At 37.7% G+C, this 24,397-nt stretch overlaps 1 protein-coding gene across 2 annotated transcripts in view; it reads left to right on the forward strand.

The window, feature by feature from the left end:
- Klp10A (kinesin-like protein 10A) overlaps positions 1-24,397 on the forward strand; it is a 94,173-nt gene that overhangs the window by 61,732 nt on the left and 8,044 nt on the right. For both annotated transcript variants that reach the window (XM_068770068.1, XM_068770069.1), the window contains 8 exons: positions 18,372-18,535; positions 19,849-20,040; positions 20,782-20,961; positions 21,040-21,185; positions 21,405-21,516; positions 22,167-22,301; positions 23,215-23,370; positions 24,087-24,240. In XM_068770068.1, coding sequence (XP_068626169.1) covers positions 18,372-18,535; positions 19,849-20,040; positions 20,782-20,961; positions 21,040-21,185; positions 21,405-21,516; positions 22,167-22,301; positions 23,215-23,370; positions 24,087-24,240 — 1,239 coding nt within the window. The remainder of the gene's footprint in view (positions 1-18,371; positions 18,536-19,848; positions 20,041-20,781; positions 20,962-21,039; positions 21,186-21,404; positions 21,517-22,166; positions 22,302-23,214; positions 23,371-24,086; positions 24,241-24,397) is intronic.

Genomic DNA, 24,397 nt, shown 5'->3' on the forward strand with positions numbered 1-24,397 from the left:
AACAGCAGCTACTTTCTTTTCACGATTATCTCAGCCGGAAGACGTTCACTGCTGCATTGGTGTCTTCCAAATGTTTCCAAAAAGACCTTTTAGAAGCGGTCATATGTACGTTCATCTTGAAGGTTCATCCTACACCATTTCATTTAGAATGCTGTTTATGGAGTATATTTGTAACTAAATCGAACAAACATCGAACTCGTATGTCCAAAAAAAATTCAATATTATTAAAAAAAAATGGAGATAGACCCGGTATTAATACAAGAAAAAAATAAGTTAATTACTCCTAGTTTTTGTGTTAAAAATTAAATATATCTTTAATCGAACAAGCTATATGTATGTCCAATAGAATACCATAAAAATATTAAAATCATATTATTGGGAAACGTACATCGTTCTATCCAAGAAAAATATATCTGATGTTAGTTTGTGCAGTTAAATGTTATCGATGCTTACTCAGGAAGCTAATTGTTGTCGCGGACTTATTGTAGAACTATACTTGAAAAGAGCAACTGTCAAGTTTGTCGCCGGCTCTTCTCAGCAGAACAGCCTCCGGAGCCGATGGTAGCTTCCTGTGGGTACAGCAATGCCGACATTTTATGTTGATTGACGATATATACGATAGTGTTGATGACGATAAAGGATATTTCTGTTTACAAAGAAAAATATAAAATAACTAGCTGATCCCGCAAACGTTGTTTTGCAAAAAAAAAGTTTTTAATTAACAAATAAAACATAAGGGTTGATTGAAAGAGGGGTGAAAATTTAGGGTTGTATGTATTTTTGTATACTGTATCATAATAAAATAAAAACCAAAAAAAAATTGTCTAAAAAAAAAAAAATTAGGGGTGGACCACTTTTGTCACTTAGGGGTATGGAAAATAAAAAGTAGCCGATTCTCAGACCTACTGAATACGCATATAAAATTTGGTAAAAATCGGCCGAGCCGTTTCGGAGGAGTACGGTAACTTACATTGTGACATGGAAATTTTATATATTAGATAAAACAACTATGGTTTGTTCACATAATATTGTGATCAAGCAGTAATGTGATTTTATTAAAAATAAGTAAATTCTTTATTATTACAAATCGATTTCTTTCACTTCAAAGAAATCCCAGTCCGATAAAACGCTTTTACCAAAGCTTTATTTAGTCCTCAAAGCAGACGGAATAGTCTTTTTCCAGAATAGCTTGAAGACTTTCGATTCAGTTTTTATATCCTCAGTCGTGTCAAAACGCCGTCCCCGCGTTGGCCTTTTGAGTTCTGAATACCCAGAAGTCGCACGGAGCCAAATTAGGCGAATACGGTTGTTGCGGAACGATATGAGTCGAATTTTTGGCAAAAAAAATTCGCGAAGAACCAATGGAGTATGACATCGACCACTCGAGACTTGACGCGTTTGAAACAAGTAAGAAAAGGTCCAATATTTAGCCACTTCCGAACATGCAGTGGTCAACTCATTAAACTCTGTGTTTGGCACTAATCGGTGTAACATAACTCCTGAAGATGCCCCGTGGAGGGATGAAACACGTGTTGAGTAATTTGGCGGTGGCAGTTGTTTGATTCGCATTGTTTGCCTCAAACGCATTTATCAGCGGGCTGGCGGGCGGTGCACTTTGTTGCACGACTACCACTGCATGTGCGGAAGTGGCTAAATATTGGTCCTTTTCTCACTTAGGATAGACTTCCGCGAGGTAACGCCTGATTCCATTAAATATGTGTTTGAAACACATAACATTTGATAGTTCAACACCATCAGCGAGATTTCTAATTGTCAATCGGCGATTTTATGATCTTTGATTTTATGGACGCAGTCTTCGTCAGTTTTAATTGAGAATTTCACAGTTTTTGATAGGAGCATCTATAAATTAAGATATACAAAATACGAAGTTGTTTATGTGACATATGCAACATGCATGCAATAATTTTCAGTCAAGTGGAGTAGTCGAGTCACAGTTGATTCATGTCCGCGTCGTTAGCATAAACGACGCACAATGGGAGGAGGTCGCCCGCGCCCGTTCCGACGCTCTTGACATTGAACAAGGCCATGCACGCATGTGTCGATTGTGCTTCTTCTGCGCGAATGTACCGCTCGGACATTGGTTTACTAACCAGACTTCTTAAATACTACGTCATTCTAATCCTAGCGAATTGAAACTGAAGATAAAAATCAATTCTAGAACACTCCACCAGCTCAATGTTTTGTTTCATATTGTCGAAAAAGTACGTGGAAGGTTCTGTGAAAAAAAAAAACACATGTCCCTTACAAGCTTTCAGCTCAAATTTGATGAAGCTGCACATAGCCTAAGTTACCTAGAAGCGTTATCATATCAAATGATCACAAGCCACAGACTAAATTTATGTTGGGATTCGAAATTCAAAATATCTATACAAGTAGTACGTATTTAAATGCGCTTTTGAAATTTCAACTATTTTACCGTTATAAGCAGTAAGCTGCCACCGGCACGGAACGTTGATTTGTTGAAACGAGCCGGCAAGAAACTTTTGAGGTTTGCGACATAGTTATAGTGATGGTGGGCAGGTCACAGCATCCAGAACAAATGACTGCTAAAACAGGGGTGCGCAACCTTTTTGCTCAACGAGCCAATTTAAATTTTTAAATTTGTATGGCAGGCCGCACGTAATGTAACACATTAATAATGTATTATACATATTTGTATTAAACATTACATGAAAAAATAAAAAAGAAATGTTTTCAAACACGAATTCAGCACAAAAACATTGCACAGATGCAACACGTTCGTATGTTACAACTCGTCACAAACTGTTTCGGTTTAGTATGTACTACCATTTTATTGTAATATGTTTTTTTAATAATAAATTATTGAGAGATATTAAGTAAAATATTTTTTTTTCGAAATGCTTAGCGAGCAGCATAAACATGTTAATATAGCCGCGTGTTGCTCATCTCTGCGCTAGAGCATTATCAAGGTTCTGGTGTGGAGATCACGGAAAGGCAACGTCCACCCATTAGATTGACATTCTTATAGAGGACTGTATCCAGCTGTTGACGTTCTGCAATTAAAATGATAGTAGCTATATTAAGCGCATGCTTCGTAGGTAACGCAAGATCTTACCATAATTATCACAATAGGTATGTTAGTAGTTCAAGCTAAAAAGTTGACTAAACCTGCTATATTTGGTCATAATGACACCCAAAAGCAGCTTTTGATCCTAAGAAAGATACGAGTCGTACCTGAATTAGCTAAGTCTTACGTAACCAGATATTCTCGTCGAAATTTAATTTTCCAAAGCGCCGAGACATGTATGGTTTCACCGGACGGTATGTAACATGGTGCGTTCTTATCAATACGATGGTAAACTTTTGAAGGAAGATCACATGCATGCACATCGTTGCAGGCTGTCCAGGGTATGGAAGGTTCCACTCTGATTCTAAGGTCGGAGGGGAAGAGAAGTGAAGAAGACAGCGGCGTTTTCCTCCTGAGTGATGATATATATCGCTCTTTATTTGTAGAATTCTCCAAAAAAGGAATAAATATACACTAGAGAAGAATAACACTCAGAAGTAGGTCAAAAAGGATCAAAATCCGAAGCTAGTCATGAATAAAGCAATGTTGGTTAAGTAAATAAGAAAATAAAACTAGATACAACTGATACAAAAAATAGTAAAAATGTAAATAAAATCGAAAAAATGAGACCAAACTGATAGTGTAGCAAAACTGTGTTCTAGGAACGAAGTATGGGAAGGAAAGTGACGCACTAGTGACGATTTGAACTTGAAGAAAGATAGAAATTGTGAGAGAAGGAAGTAAATTGTAATATAAGAGGTTGTAAATTGAAGTGTAAGTTGAATGAAAGGAAAAAGTGAAATAAAAGAAAAAATAAAAAAGATACTTTACCAGAGCTGTATCGACCCTTCTCCACACTTGGCAGACAGAGGTACCTAAAAAGGGGGCCCCCCTTTTTAATTTAAAGGAAAAAAATACTGCAACGTACAAGACGCTGGGATTTTGACAAGTTTCGCTGGAGTATCTTCCGCCATATTATCCAACGTTAACACTTTTAGAAACGGCAGTAACAGCTTCAGGAATTCTTATTGTTTACGTGGCTCTAGAAAAAGGCAATGGCTGCGCAATGTATACCCATTTTTAACAATAACGAGACAATGAAAGGTTAAGTATTTTTAAATGAATCGATTGTTGAATCGATTCGAAATATAAATTATAGCAACATGATCTCATCACTGGCATACGCTCATGCTTTATCATTGCCATGCAAGACCAAAAAAAATAGTTTTATTTCTTCACGATTAAAAGCCAAGTAATTTTCGTAGAACCACTGTTAGGAATTGTGAATTCAAAAATTTTTTGTTACGTAGATCCCCGTCGAATCTGATACATGAACAGGTGATGCCAGTAAAAATCCCGATCACGCTAGATAGAAGTTGCTGGAGATTCTTCCTCCACTTAGCAAAGCGCTAACGAATTTCGAAGTGGTAGTAATATAAGCCAGACTATAGCTATTTAATGGAACCAGGCGTTATTTTACGGAAGTCCATCCTAAGTAAGAAAAGGACCAATATTTAGTCACTTCCGCACATGCAGTGATAGGCGTGCAACAAATTGCACCGCCTGCCAGCCGGCTGATAAATGCGCATGCGGCTAACAATGCTAACTACTAGAGTGGTCCCAAGCACTCTGTGTTTGGCACTGATCGGTGTAACATAACTCCTGAAGATGCCCCGTGGAGGGGTGAAACACGTTTTGAGTGATTTGACGGTAGCTGTCGAGTAGTTCGCATTGTTTGCCGCATGCGCATTTGTCAGCGGGCTGGCGAGCGGTGCACTTTGTGGCACGACTACCACTGCATGTGCAGAAGTGGCTAAATATTGGTCCTTTTCTTACCAAACTATAGCAACCGGCCAAGCTGAGATTTAGCCCTATCGGGCGCCATCGCGTCGGAATACTGAGCGGGTATCATCGACGAGTGATATCGGACGCCGAGGTCCCCTTGTGGAGTCCCTTGAGGCTTAGTCACATCTGGAACCTTTACCAAATCGATTTTAGAGCTCGGCGGTCTGTCAATCCGGCAAAATTATAACAAGTGGCGGCCCAAGATTCCTTCGAAATTCCTTGTACTTCGGTACTTAAAAGAGGTCTCAGGATAGGCGCTCCTTGCGCCCTGCCACCTCGTACCCGCGGAGTCTGCAAATGCCATTTCTGCAGCAGCGTCAATGATTCACACGTGCCAAATGTTATTTCATCGAAGTACGACATTTTGTTTTTGCTATTAATTCGTGACAATACCATAAAGTTTAACGTGACTCATGTAATTTAATTTAAAATAAACTTTTGATACTTGACATATTTCTCGAGACCAAAGAGAACGCTCGTTCGTAGCGTAAAAAGCGACGACCTTAAAAATTTGCTTTAAAGATACATACGTGCATTATTTATAATGCGACCCTTGGCATTTTTGGTTTTTATTTTAACCGCGCGCCGTTGGATAGTGACTTCCTTTCGTGTAAAGTGGATTCCCTCGTGCATATTTTTAATATGTTCAACGCCGTGTTTAAAATATGCATAACATGACATAGTCAAGGTTGGGAGAAGTAGCTGGTTGCGAGCAGCGTAAGATTGGTTATCTATGGCTTTGCAGGAAGCACCGGTCGGCTGATGATGAAGTGATTAATCTTGTACTTCCATACATGTCAAGCAGTTCCACGGTGAGCCATCACTAACTGAACCATTTAACCCATGGGGGAAGACCCCATGGGGTGCGTGTGTAAGGTTCATCGGTACCATTTTAAGTCACATACTGCAATAAAAAATAAAACGCATTTAGACATAAATTGCGTGGCTTTGTCGTCCAACTGTATACCTATATAGGTATACACAATATATATACACAAAAAAATATTCAATTTGCGATGGATGATATCTCTTATTTACGTCAAGTGTATATATTCAAATGATGCCTCGGATCTGTGAAGAACGGGTGAAAAAAACTCAAGGGCAATATATATGTGTATATATATATATATATATATATATATATATATATATATATATATATTAAATATGTGTTTATATCACTTATAATTTATATTACATATACACAATTTATTAAATATTGAAATTATTCGGGGGTGAACATATCATTCATAAGGTGTGCTATCTTAGATTAGCTATCGGTAAGGGTAAGTCGAGTCTGAAGTTAGAAATTAAAAAGATGTTTTGGCATTTCTTTAGAGTATATCACAGTGTCTGCAAAAATCGCTAATGTTTTTGTGAACATACAATACATTTTCATATGCGTATTGAAAAGCTACAGTCAATGTTTTAGTTATTCTTAATTTTCAATTTAACTTGCTTTAGGAGATCGGAAAGACCCCCTAGGCCTCTGTTTTATGCTGCGACAAAAATCGGGGTGTGTTAATGTGTACTAGAAGATATTGGCAGTAGTTCCTTATATACTAGTTTAAGTTTGATTCAAAGGTATAATAAAAATAAGACTGATCTGGGCTCATACAAACTATAAAATAGGTTATATAGGAGATATATACTTGAAACAACAAGCTAAAATTTCTATGGAAATGTTGACGCAGCGAGCGTGTTAAAGATACTACGGTTTAAATTCTAAATAGCACACGCCGGGCTCGCCGGTGTAAAGCATACGTGTTAAATAATTAAAAGCGATGGCTATGATGGCGCGATTCGGGGTTGGAGCAAGGGGCGGTCAGCCGCGTATAAGCGGAGGATGGAGGCGCGAGCGGACAGTGCGCGGACGGCCGCGTACCACACCGCCGCCTGGTACCGCCGTTCTAAATTCAAACCATCCATTCGTAAATGGAACACACGGAATAGTTCGGTAACTCGCCGTAGATTAAACAACCGTGTCTTTCTTATTTTTTTATTTTCGACTCGTTTTTACATCATGCCAGTATTGTACGAGGGATGCGTTCAGAAATATATTCAACGGCACAACACTTGCAGTAAGTGCACCCATTTGAGAAGCTCGAATCAAAATAATCCTTATAACAATTGTCTTAAAGACACAAATTCGATTGCAAGGATATTAAGGAAATGGATTTTCCAGTACGGATGGTCGTTTCAATAGCACACGTGAAAGCCTTACACGGGAGTCTCGCTCTTGTTGTTAAAAGGTCTTTTCTTGTTTAATGTCACTGGATTGCCTTCCATTGAATTCCGCTGTGTCTTTATCCAAATTAGGTGTTGCATTTATACGTATTCATACGTTCGGAATGAGAATTATAACTGTTTGTTTTTATAAAAAACAAAATTATTTAAAACAGTTTACCCCCTGCATCATACAGAAATTTTTGTAAAGTTGTATAACAATTAAGAAAACTATTACATTACGACATAATTTATCACGATTTTGTGGGGTACTGTTAAATTTTGAATGTAAGATGCATATAGCCTCTTTTCACCTCAGTAAATTATTTCCTTCTCCTTCTTAGATTACGATTAAATTCAGTTTCTAACAAAGAGAAGCAAAATAATAAATTTCTTGCGTCAGTATTGTATCAAATCGGGGGTAAAGAAAGCCAATAAAAAGGTAATATGATACACTAAAATACTAAATCTTATAAGAAATTAAAATAAATAATATGTTACGAAATGCAGTGATGTACTGTAAAAAATAAGAAGTAATAGAATAGTAAATAAATAAATCAATAGTACTGTGATGTTAGTCAAGAAGGATAAGATATGATGTAAAGACGGAAAATAAATATGGAGAAGAATGAAAGATCATACGAAGTGTGTAAGAAGAACTGATCTTGTGAAGAAAGAAAAGTGCAGAAATAAAAAAATAGTAAATGAAAAAATATATCAAGACATTGTAAAAGACTATGTCCCGCCTACCACTGAAAACAGTCATCGGTATCGCTGCTTCTGTGTGATCTTATACTGTTAGTGTAATATTATTAGTAAAAAATATTTGGTTTAAGTTCTGAACACTGCCGCGTATATATACGGCCCAGTGGCAGTCAACAGATAAAGTGATCGTATATATACGCTTGTGATGCTAATGGGTTAGATATATGGTGTATTTGGTGCATATATATAAAGTATATATATTCAAGTAACAATAAATACTATGTACTTAAAATTACTCGTAATTTTACATTGAATACCAATTTATATAAACGAGATATTGTGGAAAGCACGTCGGATTGCTTCAGCTCTTTCGCCCGCGAATAAGATTGATAAACATGTTTTGAGTAACAGCCCAGGGAAAGGAAGGCGAGAAGGCATCATGGATACGCTTTTCTTTAGTCATTCCATGGACTTCCCTGACCGTCCGTGGCGACTTGACAGTTCAAAGACGTTCCAATTCGATAAAACATCAATCTTGAACTCAGTTACTTCAAATGTGGTTTAGATTACAAATGGCGGAATCTATAAATGCCATCAATGTTAAAAGTGACCCTGTGTTTGGCACTAATCGGTGTAACATAACTCCTGAAGATGCCCCGTAGAGGGGTGAAACACGTGTTGAGGGGTTTAATGGTGGCAGTTGTGTTGATCGCATTGTTTGCCGCATACGCATTTATCAGCGGGCTGGCAGGCGGTGCACTTTGTTGCACGACCACCACTGCATGTGCGGAAGTGGCTAACTATTGGTCCTTTTCTTACTTAGGATGGACTTCCGCGAGGTAACGCCTGATTCCATTAAATAAAAGTGACCCCTTTTTAGTTTAGTTTTAGGGGAGAAATCTTCTGGACAATCACGCCATACTCTTTGGCGGAAAGACAAGGTTATACGGGATTTATAGATACTAGAAGCCCTCGGTAGTCGTTCTTCGTACTTTTGAAATGTCGCTGGATATACCGCGAGGTCTGCTGGTGTTTAGTAATGGAGGGAATTTGAAATTCCTCCGGAAATTTCGCTGTGCCGCAAAATACGTGATCGCGTCTGTTCGTTGCTGTCAAAGAAAACAGTGACATTTTTCTTTATACGGATAAAGTTGGTGCTGGTAATCGTGCAAGGCTGTTATAGCTTCCTTAATAATGGTAACTTGGTACGGTGAAAAAAATACCATTGTGTTGTGTCTCTCTCTTACCCTGTCGAAGTTCATATCGTCTATATCAAGGTTTATGAACCGTCCCAGCCCACGTGGCTATTGTGATCGAAGGAGTGAGTCTCAAGCGCTGTGACCCTCAAAAGGCGATGGTGAGGAGTACAATGCACTGCGTGAATCAAAGCCGGCTCACGTTCGACCACGTGGGCGGCGGATAACGACCGCAGCCCGTACAGTGCGTCTTGTTGTATAACAAACATCGTTTAGTTTTATTGTTACAATTAGACACAATTCGCGTGTAGTTATTTTACATTGGAGGTATCAAATTCTTCAGGAGTGTTCCGAAACGTTTCGAGTTGTTGGTTGTTCTGCCCTAAAACGTTATCGAATGCAAAGTGTTAATATTTTGATTGTATCTTCTCAGGTTAAAGAGCCCCACTGCAACTCTTAGACATACTAAAAGACCACCTTGTCTGTATCCAGCAACTTCCTTAATGGTTGGTCTACCCACACCGCGTCTATCAGCTGGTAGTCGCCACTCCAGAATATTGTAGGAAGATTGATCGTTAATTGTCGGAAGATTGATCATTAATTGTCGGAAGATTGATCATTAATTGTCGGAAGATTTATCATTAATGGTCTGAATTCATTTGATGCAGGTTGCTTCTTACCGATTCCATTGGAAATTTATATTTCACCAGAAGACGACTTCCGCAGGCTTAAATGATGATGATCTAAGTTATAATTTACTTTGTTCACAGCGAGATGAACAAGTGTTCCGCGGAAATCATTTTTGTTTACGATCGATTATACTTGCGCTTGTTGATGTTTTTGAAACATCAAATCTAATACGCATTTACGTTGTTGTAAAAAACGTAATCATTTTTAAAAGAAATCTGGATAAATATTAATACAGTTTTGAATTGTACTTTGATGTCTAATTCTGCACGTCGCTTTTGTGAACACTTTGTGGAGTAACTAAGCAACGTCGTTTGTGACGAGACCACGGGTTGGACTGGTAATCAATACGCGTTTAACATTCCAATTCAAGGATGTATTGCCTTGCGGGAGTACCTCTATTATCACTTCGTACAGCGATAGTGCCGAATCAAAAAGTGTCGGAAGAACGCCCAGTCGAGCATCGCTTTTGTTTGTGTCGTTCGGAGTCAAGTTCTTTTCTCGGTTTCCGGATAGTGCAGCGTTTTGTTATATTTTCGTTTATTTTTTTTATTAAGGATCGCTAACAATATAAAAATACATACATACAAAGCAATTAGAAAAATAGAGGTGTAATTGCAATATTAATGTCTGGCAAACTAACGTACGAACGTTTAACACGTTCTATGCCTAGAGAGCAGTTTCCTGTCCAGGCCGTATCAACCAATGCTGCCTGATGTTATTTCCATAAATAATGGCTCAAAATGACTTTTGTTATAACCAAGTAATATATAAGCATATAAGCAAAAGAAAACAATTTAGTAAAGTTTAATCAGATTTATGATTTTTAATAGGCCTAAAAAGAAACTTCACTGTCGGACAGAAAAAGATTTTTTGAAATTATAAACCAGATCAAGATTAATTATTTACCTAATAAGGTGTATATTGTATTTTAAAAAGTTGTTATGTAATTATTACTCTTTAATTAACTATTATATATATATATATATATATGCTACGAACTAAGATCGTCGTCGTCGTCGATCGATTTCTGAACTATTTATTTTTATAGACAAAGATATCGGTCTCAGGACAGTGTACCACGTAGGATTGCTTAATAAGCGTCACTTGTACATAGCATTCATTTTGTACATCTATACTTTTATATCGATTAACGTTGATGCCGAAAAAAAACACTTCTGATGACGTCATCATACAATTTGAATTCGGAACAATGGGTAAACACGAATGTAGTCATGTGTCGATCTAGATCGGACATTACTGTTGAAGTCATTTCTCAGACAATGCGACGTATTTTTGTATTTAATCGTTTTGATAAGATAATACATTTAGTTCGTGTGTCCTACACGTTTATATGTACGACACAAATTTTAAATGGTTATATAAGGCATGTATTTATAGTTAAAATTATAAATTATTACATCTACATTTTTTATCTTAATTGTTTTGAAATGCAATAATGTATGCAATAATAGCTGGATTAAAATTTGTGAGTGATCATAAAAAAGCAGACATTATTGTGGGTTCTAAATTTGAAAGTTCAGTAAATTGTGTCCTTGTAGCAGTCTTTTGATCCATACAAGGGTTCACAATAAATGATACTATATAGGTCATGGTTGCACAGACTTATTAAGACTAGGGGCCACTCGGGCAAATCATGATTTTTGGTTTTATTCTGGAATAGAATTCAATATTTTTCGAATGTACGAGAGTATTATTTTTGCTGTCGGCGGGCCACCAGTATTCGACCGGCGGGCCGCGGTCTGTGCATCCATGATATAGATAATATCGGTAATTGCATTTTATTATTATTATCTAAATAATATACATAGATATTTAAATATATGACGGCGTGTCAGTAGCGCCATCTAGTACAAGAGAATAGAACGTTCCTTCCGGAAGTGAACGAGAGTGGAACTGACCGGAAGTTCCTACTCGAAACGTTAAAACCACCGTGCAGCGACGTTGAGGGGGTAGTTCGAGATTCAACGCGGCGCGGAACGGTCGGTGATGGCGGATCGCTTACGTCCTACAGAAATTTAATCTGCGTTAATTTGCATTGTTAGTGTGATATCTAAATTTTTATTACAAGCTAAGGTTTTACCGCGGCCAGAGAGATTATCCGTACAAGATGGAAAAATTTGACGGTGTATTCGGGTTAGATCCCAACCGCCGACATATATAATGATATTAGGTGTTTTTTTGTCTTAGTTATTTTCTTTTCATCTGTATTTATGATTTTTATATATACATACCTTCAATAATTTACATCTGCACGGCCCATACGGTTAACTGTCAGATAATGTTTTAGGTTCGTTCGCTGGTATACGAACGTCGTATTAGTAATGTTTAAATAAATAAATATATGAAATAAATAAATGAGAATGTTTAGCTTTTCCACTAGTAAATAATAATAAGATAACACTGCCGGATCGAATCAAAAATGAGGCGAACGAAGAACTAAGATTACTGACGTAGTTTGAAGAAGAAAGAGACTAATTAACTACTTCGGCTATGCAGCAGTAGTCGTGCAATGAAGCGCACTGTCCGCTGATAAATGCGTGTGCGGTAAACAATGCGAAACACAACTAACCACCGTTAATCTACTCTAAACGTGTTTCCTACCTCCACGGGGGCATCCTCAGAAATAATGTTACACCGACCAGTGTTCGGTGTCAGTGATTAGAGTGTTACACCGACTGGTCTACACAGTGTACTTAGGATGGACTTCCGCAAAGTAGCTCCTGAATCTACTAAGTAGTTTGAAGAATTGGCAGTGCGGGGGGGGGGGGGCACATTGCCCGTGTAACCCATGGCGGTTGGGGCCGAGCATCGAGCTGGTAGAAGCAGCAAGAGTAGATCCTTTATTATGTGGACCGATGACATAGTAAAGTTCAAGGGAAGTCGCTGAATGCTGGTAGAGTAGATCTGATCATCGTTATGATCTTTCGGGGCTTAGGCTTCTATGCCTTGCAGTGGATGTGTAACAACAAGTAAAGCTATGCATATCCCCTTGTACAACTTTAACCAATCCTGTATTATTTATACAAACATCATTTGCAACCGGCTGTAATTCCTTATCTTTTGTTTAGAGCGCCACTAAACGTTTAATCCGTTCTTGTAACAATTTAAAAACCGATAACGTGTTTGTGTTGCAAAGAAAAAAATTTAGTGAAATTTCTTATAAATATAACGAGAGAACTAAATAAGTATTCAATAATAAACCATTTTACTTCGTAATACAAATATACTGTTATAATTTGCTTAAACGTTATTCGAATAAGGAAGCGGCAGTGTTGCCAACTTGTTGCTGTTGTTGAATTGGATAGGCCACACGCTCCGAACGGACCCTGATCACATACCGAGGCAAGCCTTAGAATGGAATCCTCTAGGAAAGCGAAGACGTGGACACCCAAAGCAAAACCGGCGGACGATCACTGCAGAAGTGAAGGCAATTGGAATGAAGTGAATCGAAGTAAAGCGCGAAGCTCAAGACCGCTCAGGATGGAGACATACTATGGACACCCTCTGCCCCCCTTCTTGGGGACACAGGAATACATGAGTGTTGCCAACACAAATTACAGTAGGATGCTTCGAGTAGATTTATTTTACATTGCCATATTATAAAAATATTGATGATAATTTCCATGGATTTTGTCAGGGTGAACCGTGAGATCAATGAATAGGTCTGGTTGCATGACATTTCCCGACACTGAAATATCGATTGCCCACAGTCACGTCCGCGAGAGATTTCTTAGACTCGAACGACGGATTTACCGTAACACTCTCCAATGCTTGTTCGTGAGAAATCCGAAGTTACTGCACATTACCAATGTTAATTCAAATGAAGACATGTTTACATGGCATGAATTTTTAGACCTGTTTTGTACGAGTGTTACGGGATTTGAAAATATTGTAAATGAGTGATTCTTTATTTGAGTTGAAGTGTTTATATTTTATTATATACTAGCAGTATACTAGTAGGAAAGACATTGAGCAAAGATTCAATACATTTTGACTCGTTTTATTAGTTGTGTTCATTTCGAAAAAATTATGACACAACCATTCGATATTTAAACCCACAACTCGATACGTCGTCATTCGTTAGCAGTTTCCGTTTCAATTCAAATCACCATGAACTGTCACGTTTATGTACGAAATTTATTGGAATGACAGTGGCGCCATCTGTCGAAAAATAGTAATAACAATGTAGAAACCTTTGTGGGTTTATATATAACAACTTTGCTAAAGATCATTACATGATCAAATGTACAGTTTACGTTTCTATAAAGGATATATATATAAATATATATATATATATATATATATATATATAAATATATATTTATATATATTTATATATATATATATATAATATATATTTATATATATATATATATAAATATATATTTATATATATAAATATATATATATATATAAATATATATTTATATATATATATAAATATATATATATATAAATATATATTTATATATATATATAAATATATATATATATATATATATATATATAAAATACTTATAAAATAAATAACAACGTTAGTTGTAACTTAAGCTTGTTTTCGTCCTTGACTGACGGCGGTCGTGCGTTACGACGAAACGATAAATCGTACTCTAAGATGAATTAATGCATGTATATATATATATATCCATGTGCATCTATTTAATCATTTGATACATTGGTCCATCGCTGCGCGACCTGTTTCCGGAAACGGCCTCCCGCCAAATAGTCCCCGCTGCCGTCTCAAGTCGCACACAACACGCGTAGAGTTACATCTTCCTGCAAACGTCATCATGCAACTTAAGTAAGAGTGCCCTGTAAAAAATTTATACAAGTTCACGGACACTTCCGCCCCGTGAACAGTATTGACATTAGAAACAATACATCTACAGTAATGTTCAAACCAATATGTGTTATCAGAAAGTATGAATTTGGTTTAAAGTTTATTAACCACGTTCCGTGGCAATATTTAAAGATTTTCCGTTCAGACAGCGAGGGGCGTATACGACCAACACTTTAAAAAAAATGTTTAAAAAGTACTCTTTACACTTCAATACTGCAAAGCTATAATTAGCGGGAAAAAGTTATAAATTTAAAAATGCATTACGTACATACGTAATGTGAAGTTATCTATATTCGACCCTACAATTAATTTTAAAAAATCCTTTGTTTTTCAATGAGAACTGCAAATGGCCTGAACGGAATTGCAGCGGGGGTCATATACGCCCCACGTGGAATGGAATGTGTTAATAAGCATTGATGAAACATAAATATAAAAATAAACCCATCTTCTTGACTTTGTTCTTATCATCGTTTATAGTTTTATTTATAGGACATCCATTGGACATAGTCCACCCTTGTAGATTCCCAATAAAAGTGGTTGGTAGCTGCCTATCTTCAGCATCTTCCGTCGATCTTAATAAGGTCGTCTGTCCGTGCTGTGCAATTTTATTTCTTCTAGACCGAGTCTACTCATATGTATCCTCTGAAATTATGAGCAAACATCTTTCCATATTGATGATAGAGAGAGACAGTATCCAATGGCAGAGTGTTTTAGAGTCTATATAAAAAATCGTAAGTCACAGAATATCGTGTATTGTATAGCAAGGTATACCTAGCAGTACCTAAGAGTAATAAGATGATGGAAGGAAGGCTGGAAGCAAGAAGGAATGAAAGATATTGTGATGGAAATAAGGTAAGCATAAAAGAAATTGAGAAGAATGACAGTGAGTGAAGAATAAAGATGAAAGATCTGAAAGACTTAATTGTAAACAAACACCCTGATACCAACTAATTAGGGGTACGAGCGGCTTCCAATAGCGGGGGCCATAAAAAAAATTGTATAGCAAGTAATAGCATCTTGTGCAAGTAGGAAAACTAGGCTGTAGACGAGAGAGAGAGAGAGAGAGAGAAACCGAGAATCAAGTTATCCCTTAGGATAGATAATCTCCTCTACAAGAAGAATGATTTATTTAGTTTTTTGTATCCAAGCGCTCTACTTGTATTTTAGTGTAAAAATAAATATTTATATTCAATGTTGATTACGAGCGTACAATAGCCTATCTCTCATCGTCGCTATCGACCCGTTCGTCTCTGACGTCACGCCATACAATTTTAATGGTGACAAAAGCCATCGAATACTGACCGCGTAATATCATTAGCTAGCCGCATACCGCGGCGGTCGCAAACAGACTTATAACTTCTTACTTTATACACGCGACGCCGGTACATACCAAGCAGGTTTTTCTCTGGTAATCAAAGAGGTGTTGAATAATTTATTTAATGGAATCAGACGTTACCTTACGGTAGTCCATCCTAAGTCAGAAAAGGACCAATTTTTAGCCACTTCCGCACATGCAGTGGTAGTTGTGCAACAAAGTCGAAGATAAAAGCGTATGCGGCAAACAATGCGAATTACATACACTGCTGCCGTTAAATCACTCAACACGTGTTTCACCCCTCCACGGAGCATCTTCAGGAGTTATAACTCCTTAGTTGTGTAATTTGCATTGTTTGCCGCTTACGCATTTATCAGCGAGCTGGCGGGCGGTGCACTTTGTTGCACGACTACCACTGCATGTGCGGAAGTGGCTAAATATTGGTTCTTTACTTACTTAGGTGTTGGATAAGTTTCTTCCAACATTTCTTCTGCCAGTGCATACATTCCAAAGTGTATGTATGCCGTATATATTCTTCCCGATAATAGCTCGTGATAGAGCCTTGATTCAGTGCTATTATATCTTTTGGAATGTAACAGATATATAACTTCTTGCAGTACAATATCTGTAGGAACAGATATAATTTTTTTAACATATAATTCGAATTTTAAAAGCGCTTATTCATACTATATAGTCATTACGTTATATATTATTTCAGAAACCATTGATTTTATATAGGATGTACCATACATAAATAGACAGCAAATCATTGTGTATATACGATGGCAAGTTTGTAACTAAATTCTTCTATATTTTTCGTATATATTATAGTTAATCGAATTGAAAAACAAACGTGCGTTAGAACCGCGTGGGCCAGTATCTTCGTCAGGGCGCGCCTATCAAACAATTCCAATAATTGTCCAACTATTTGAAGACTTAGTAATCGACATTGCTCTTGCAGCGGGACAGTGTCTCAGTGGACGTTAGATTTCACGGTTCATTGTCTTTATATCCGTGTCAATTTGCATCAGTTTATATTTTCAAGTGAGTAATAAAGAGGTATCACCTTCGCAAGGCGCGTGTGTGCGTGCGTTGCGGTTCATTGCCTTGAGAGCAGAAAGAGATCCTAATATGGCCGACGCAGGCGCAGGATCGCCTTGCGCCGACGCAATGAGCCGCCATTTTCATCTATCAGTCACTCAGTGGAGTACACGTCTATTGTATATTACATTCCAAATTTAAAAGGATTATAAATTTCCGATGATTGGAATTTTTGGACAAAATAAACTAGTTGAACATGTGCTGCTCGTGGCTTCGATGTCGGAAGCGAGTCGCTGATGTCGCGGGAAATAAAGGTGATGCGTTTGAAAAAGTCGAAACTCCTGTCAGAGCAGCTCAAGAGGATGAAGAGTCACGTAAGATGATGAACCGATTCATGCACCATTATAATGATGGCTTGTGCACATTTTCATTTGCATTTTAAATATTATGAGAATTATATACGTAGTGACACCTGGATGACGAATCAATTATTTTTTGTGTACGTATTGTTTTAGCTGACATCTTGATAGTGAAATAAATACGAACATTTTTTTATTTCATTCTATTGTAATGGGCACTTGTTGGGCACAGATAAACTATGTCAAATTAAATATAGTACTGAAGATATTTAGCCTTGTCTGATTTACATTAATAAAGAAGGGGATCCTGGATGAACCTATAAAATGGAAATATGTACGTTTTTGTTAAGAATTTATGTACATATCATACCGCAGTATTTTATCGGCAAAAATCGTTATTCGCATCTAATATTCAATTACATAAGGATAGATGTATCGATTTTCAAAATACATGAACACGGTATATGTTAATATGAACACGCCTTGATGATTACGGAATGTCAAAATAGACGTAAAAAAACTTTGTTATTTATGTGAAAGCTGATTGTTAATATTGTTCTTGTTTGATTGTTGATTGATTTGAAACTCATTAAGAATAGTATTTTGAGTGTTCTTAGTAAAATAAGTTCTTAAAATGGTCGTCTTTTGTAAATATAAAAGGTATGTCCATATTATGATTCCGTAGTGTGTAATAACTCGCTTTCAAATTTGCATTAATTTCTTTTTATCAACGAATCAAATATTGACTTGGTCCAGGAGTACAGAATAGATTATATTTTATAGAGAAAAGTTCACTTCAGTTCAGTTGTATCACAACAGTTCAGTTGTATTGAACGGCAGTTAAATGTTCATTATTCCAAAAAAGAACGCACTGGCAATTAGGCTATATTAGATTGTTAAAAATAAACTTGTTTATGTTAGAACATAAGCAATTTTCATGAGTCATCGTGTATTGCCCATAAATGTGTTGTATATGGTATTCTTTATACTCAAGAGATGTATAATAAGAAAATTTACTTCTAGATTAAGTTAACATAAGCTTTATAGAGATACAAGACTAAATTTAACTTGTGGTGTATTGCAGCGCCACCTCGTGTGACGCGGAACAACCAGATGCGAGTGTCGAATGCGGGAGGCTATACCAATGGGCACGGCGGGGACACGACGGGCCGCCGCGGCGCGGAGAATGTCCCCCCGCCGGCTAACGCGCCGCCCGTCGCAGCGGCCAACACGCGCGTCACACAGCAGGTCAGCCACCACCATACGAACAGACCATACTCCTACGCAGATATCCCACATGTAATGGCTTGGTCAAAAGCATGTGCCCCCCCCCCCCCCCATAATACACGTGCACCACAAAACTTACCTTAAAAATAACAGTACAATTAGTGGCAATGATGAAACTGAACCGTAGACTCACGTTACGAACAATGCCTCATAGATATTTAATGTGGATTCTTACAAAAACTGGACAATTAGACCAGCAATTTAATAATATCAGTCATTTTTGTCAAAACGTTCTCCTGGATTACCAACTTTGCGATCTATAACTCTATAGAGAGAATTTCATTAGCTTTACATACCCACAAACATATCGTAACGCAAATCTTGAAATTATGTTTTATTGATGTAATGGTTTCCCAAGACAGATTCAGCCTAATCTGTGAACCTCTGAAAATTAAAAAATAAAAAATATTAGAGATACAAGCTACGTGGAAGAACGCGTGGACATATCAAGATGGATGACTCGGCTAGCAGGATACATCCCCCCATATCCTTTATACCTGTTCCCCTCCGACCGCGTGGTTGCAGATCCCAGCGTCGGGCGGTCGCTCGCGCGTCACCCGCACGCCCAGCGCTGCGTCGCTGCCACAGAGCCAGCAGCAGGGTCAGTCGCAGCCGGTATCTGCTCACGGACAAAAACGCACCCAGAATAACAAAGAGGTTCCTTCTCACCTTTCCTCATCCTATCCATATCCTTACATCGTAACTGACACTTGTGACCACCGAGATATGTGGTCTCCTCCAAAGCTCCTGGTTCCTCGAAGTTTGAAAGTAACGAATGCTGAGTTAGGGTCTGTATCCTAACAAATACAATGTATTAACTAATGCATAAGGACGATGGAGAAAACTAATTAAAGGCTCTTTTTAGATCAGGACACGTTTGGAACTCTCGTCATCAACATTATCATCATAGGACGTATAGCAGGAGTGATGATATCACCCTTTAGACTGCCAATAGAACCGCGTCTTAACCTTATTCTAAGTGATAGTTTAACCTGTAAATAACTTGCTGTAAGTACTGTATAAAGAATTTTTGTATAAGTGACCACGAAAAAGAAGAAACTGGTTGATTTTGCTGTGAGTCCTTCTCAGTAATGGGCGGATTCGGAGCTCTAGGGGCATTGAAATGCAAGATAATAAATAACTGGTTGCAGAACGATTCCAATCCGTCCTATTGTAAATAAATGGGGTAGGCATATGTAATAGACGTCCTGTTCTTTAAATGATGATGAACCGTTATCCAGTTAGATACAATTTTCTGTTTGGTGCGTTTGCAGTTCGGTGGTGGTGGTGTTGGCGGTGTGGGAGGCGGTATCGCGCGCACAGCGGCGACGGCCAGTGCCGCCTCGGTGCCGCACGCCGTCGCGTCGGGCGCCGTGCGACGGTCCAACGTCGTAAAGGAGGTGGAGCGTCTTAAAGAGAACCGAGAAAAGCGTCGACAGCGCCAGGCAGAGCTCAAAGAAGAGAAGGTAATGTTTCCTCCCCCCATCCTCAAATACGAGGTTGTGCTTAGATGCCATCCAATGGTTCACAGTTGATGAGATTCAACTCTGTCCGCAGTATTTGGTTTAAGCTTAAAGGGGAGTCAGCTTTGTCGGGAGTAAGACGTTATAGGAGGAAAAGATAATCTTTTCCTATCCTCTCCCATTCTTAAACAGGAGAAGATCGAGCTTACTCAATGTTTTCCACTTCCTCAAAGAGGTAAAGGTCCTTACCAATTCGTTTTCTCATCATCAAAGAGGAGATGTTCGTGCTTTCCCAATGCTTTTCACTTCCTTAAATAGAAGAAAGTGATGTTAACCTAATCCTCTCTCTATTCTCAAGGAAAAGGTGATAATTGTTGGATGGAGCATTTCGAAATGTTCACAATGCTTTATGCAAAAATTTTCAACTGCTTACTTCGTTTAACAACCAACAGTTTTTCACTCTATTGTAAGTCTCTCTTTCATAAAAAAATTGCACATTGATGTCATATACGGTTAAGGCATCTTATATTTTATATTCTTATATTAATAATGCCAAGTAAACATTGTAGTTTTTGCTCTGGAAAGAATAATTGGTATGGTTACCAAATTTATTCAGTTTTACAAGTTACCATTATTTGTCCACTTTCATGATGTGTTAAGCTATGAAACGCTGTATTTCCGAAGACAGCAATATATTGGTCTGAATGTCGCAGTTATTAATCCAAATATTGGTGCTTTCCGCAGGAGGCCCTGATGAACATGGACCCGGGCAATCCTAACTGGGAGTTCCTGGCGATGATACGAGAATACCAAAGTAGTATAGAGTTCCGGCCGCTTGTCGGCACGGAACCCGTGGAAGACCATCAGATCACCGTTTGCGTCAGGAAGCGTCCACTCAACAAGAAGGAGGTCAACAAGAAAGAGGTATGCCAACTTTATATATGGTTCAACAACACTGAGGTATAGCTTGGCTTCATTAATGTTGAAATATTTTCTTTCCAGGTGGACGTTATCAGCGTGCCCACCAAGGACCAGATGATAGTCCACGAGCCCAAAAACAAAGTAGACCTGACCAAATACCTCGAAAACCAGAAATTCCGATTCGACTACGCCTTCGACGATTCATGCACCAATGAAGTTGTTTATAAGTAAGTGTTGCATCTCTATTATTATTTGCATAATGTTCCCTATTATTCGACAAAATCTATTATATTTTTCTATCACCTTTTTGATTTGTCTACTACTGGGCCAATTATTGCTCAGTACTTCCTGAGGTCATAAAGAATTCCTTTAGAATAGTTATAGATGTTTTTATTTTCCAGACCCTGACACAATTTTTTTTTAAATATTTTATTTGTTTTGTACAGGTATACGGCCAAGCCGCTGGTGCAGACAATCTTCGAGGGTGGCATGGCTACCTGCTTCGCCTATGGACAGACCGGCTCCGGCAAGACACACACCATGGGTGGTGATTTCCAGGTCATACATTATGATAAAACTGTCCCCTGCCCGTGTCGCGAACGAATGAACCTCCTGAAACCCCCTGGCGGGTTGAATTTCAAAACCAGCTGAACAATACTTGAAAAAAGGAATATTCCCACAAAATGTCGTGTAACCTTATTCCATAGATATTGTGTTACATAGATGGAAATTTCCTATATATACGTGTTGATCAACTATAGATGTTACAGCTTTTAATAGGTGAATATATAGCTAATTTGGTGTCGTTTAATGTATGGTTCACCCTATATAAAAATCAATAGTTTAAGAAATAACAAATAATGTAATAATAGTTGAGTATATAAAGGAATTTTGAAAATTCGGATCACTACATACTAAAATTAATTATTGTTTACTATGACGCATTCAAAAAGAAGAAATAAATTAATGTGACATATTTCAGAGTGCGTTCTTTATACAGGGTGAATGGAGATAGATGTATAAGATTTAAGGTTTTTGCAGACCCCCACTCCCATATATATTTATATACCCCCATATATGTAGATATATGACTATATATTACAACAAATATCTTGAAACCTTTTTGATGAAAAATATAATGTTTGAATGTAGAACAAGGTGCTCTAATTATGGATGATCTATAAGTTTTTGTGAATTGCATTTATCAGGGCAAGACGCAGGATTGCAAGAAGGGCATATACGCGATGGCAGCCCGCGACGTATTCACGTACCTCAAGTCACCCAAGTACAAGCCGCTGAACCTCATTGTGTCCGCCTCCTTCTTCGAGATCTATTCAGGAAAGGTACACTTTATAGTTTATTTAAATCAAAATAGAGCTGTTCGTGCAATCTATAATAAGATCTAAAGAAAAAATATTATAAAGGTACATATATAATGTATACATGACTATCTGCTTCATGTGCATAAGGCTATTAATAAATATAGCAATATGTTTAGTACTAGATATAAACATAAGATTGTTATACCTTTCTCTATTCTTTATAAAATTAGTAACTCTTTTGTAGGCAACTGTGAACTGTGGTCCAAACAGACAGTACTGCCTGAAATTATTGATTTGTTGCATTTGAATAGAAATAAAATTAATGTTACACATTTAATATAGATCCCTTATTTATTGAACTAACATAACATAAATATTATAGTTTATGATCATGTGATCTGTAATACATACAGAGCAAGCGATTTCAAACTGTATTCTTAAGGTGATTTGATACAATGATAGCCTACTTTATTTCGGGTAGATATGTCCATAGGCAGTTGACGGGTTAATGTGTAATGAGTAAATTTAATTGTAATCGATAAATACTGGCAGCTGTTAACCAGCGTTAAAAATTTTGGAGCTCATGCTCATTTATTTATATATGGATTATATTACAGAAACAGTAAATTTTATTAGTTGTAAAAACCATAGAAAACAGTGGCTATAGCTGAATATCATTAGAAAGACAAACCTCACCATAGTTCACCAATGATTAGTTGAGAATCATTATGAAATTGAATTGCTAATGTGAAAATAAGTTGTGTATGGGAAAATTTGATAAATTTATGGCTAAAATTTTCTGTTTCTTTCATTCCCTCCCCTTTCCTCTCTCTCTCTCTCTCTCTCTCTCTCTCTCTCTATTTCTCCTCCCTATCATTGTATTTCTCTGCGTTATGCAGCAAGCAGTAAAGAGGTGTGTTATGACGTGTGACAGGTGTTCGACCTGCTGGCGGACAAGGCGAAGCTACGTGTGCTGGAAGACGGCAAGCAGCAGGTGCAGATCGTGGGGCTGACGGAGCGCGTGGTGGACAACGTGGACGAAGTACTTCGGCTCATACAGCACGGCAACGCCGCCAGGACCTCCGGACAGGTACCACAATAAGCAAAAGCTAAAAAAACAAAATTTCATACAGTTGTCAAGTGGCATGAGAAATCTGGTGACAAGGATTTTCCTTGTGAGCGGCTAATACCAGAATATTTGTAACAATATTGACCTGTCTATATCCTACATTTAAAGCGTTTATAGTGGGGTTGAAGGTAATTTCGAATTTTTTTTAAAATTGTCATTAAATGTAAAAAAAAAATGTAAGAACCTTAAAAATCGATTTTGGTAGCCTTTACAAAGAAAACATATATAGTATTTTCTTAATAGGTCATAACTATTTAATGTTGTTTTATTTCCGAATGACATTGAAAAAAAAATAAAAACACGGGACGGGGTAGTGGGGAGAGAATACAAAATGTACAAACTTTTGAGAAATTACTTGTCTTCTAAATACAGAAGACAAAAAAGACCCGGGTATGTACATCATCATATCAGCCTTTAGATGTCCACTGCATGGCTTTATGCCATAGGCCTTCGCGCAAAGTTCACCACTGTGATTAGTCTTGCGCCGCCCGTATCAAGAGAGAGATTTCCTGAGACCTTGACTATGTCACCGATCCATCTAGTGGGGGTATATATAAGCTGCAATTGAAAGTTGTAGAATACTTTTTATGGCAAATCTTCAAATGCGTTCCTATTATCTGTGTACAATTTATGTAGCATTAAACCATTGAATAATAATACTTTTTGTTTGCCGGCAGACGTCTGCGAATTCGAACTCGTCGCGGTCGCACGCCGTGTTCCAGATCGTGGTGCGGTCGCCGGGCATGCACCGCGTGCACGGCAAGTTCTCGCTCATCGACCTGGCGGGCAACGAGCGCGGCGCCGACACCTCCTCCGCCAACAGGCAGACCCGTGAGTGACAGTCCTCATAGCCCCCCCTACCTTTAATGTAGCTTGATCATTGGATATACCAGTTACTTTATAACGTTTTTTAGTTGCGTTAATATTATCCTTTCATCAAACGGAAGGGACCAGATTAATGCTTTCTTATTTAACATTGGATTTTCTT

Source organism: Battus philenor, unplaced genomic scaffold, assembly GCF_028537555.1.
Source record: "Battus philenor isolate CCGP_79_NKW_IND1 unplaced genomic scaffold, ilBatPhil1.0.hap1 SCAF_3, whole genome shotgun sequence".
In the NCBI taxonomy this organism is placed as follows: domain Eukaryota; kingdom Metazoa; phylum Arthropoda; class Insecta; order Lepidoptera; family Papilionidae; genus Battus; species Battus philenor.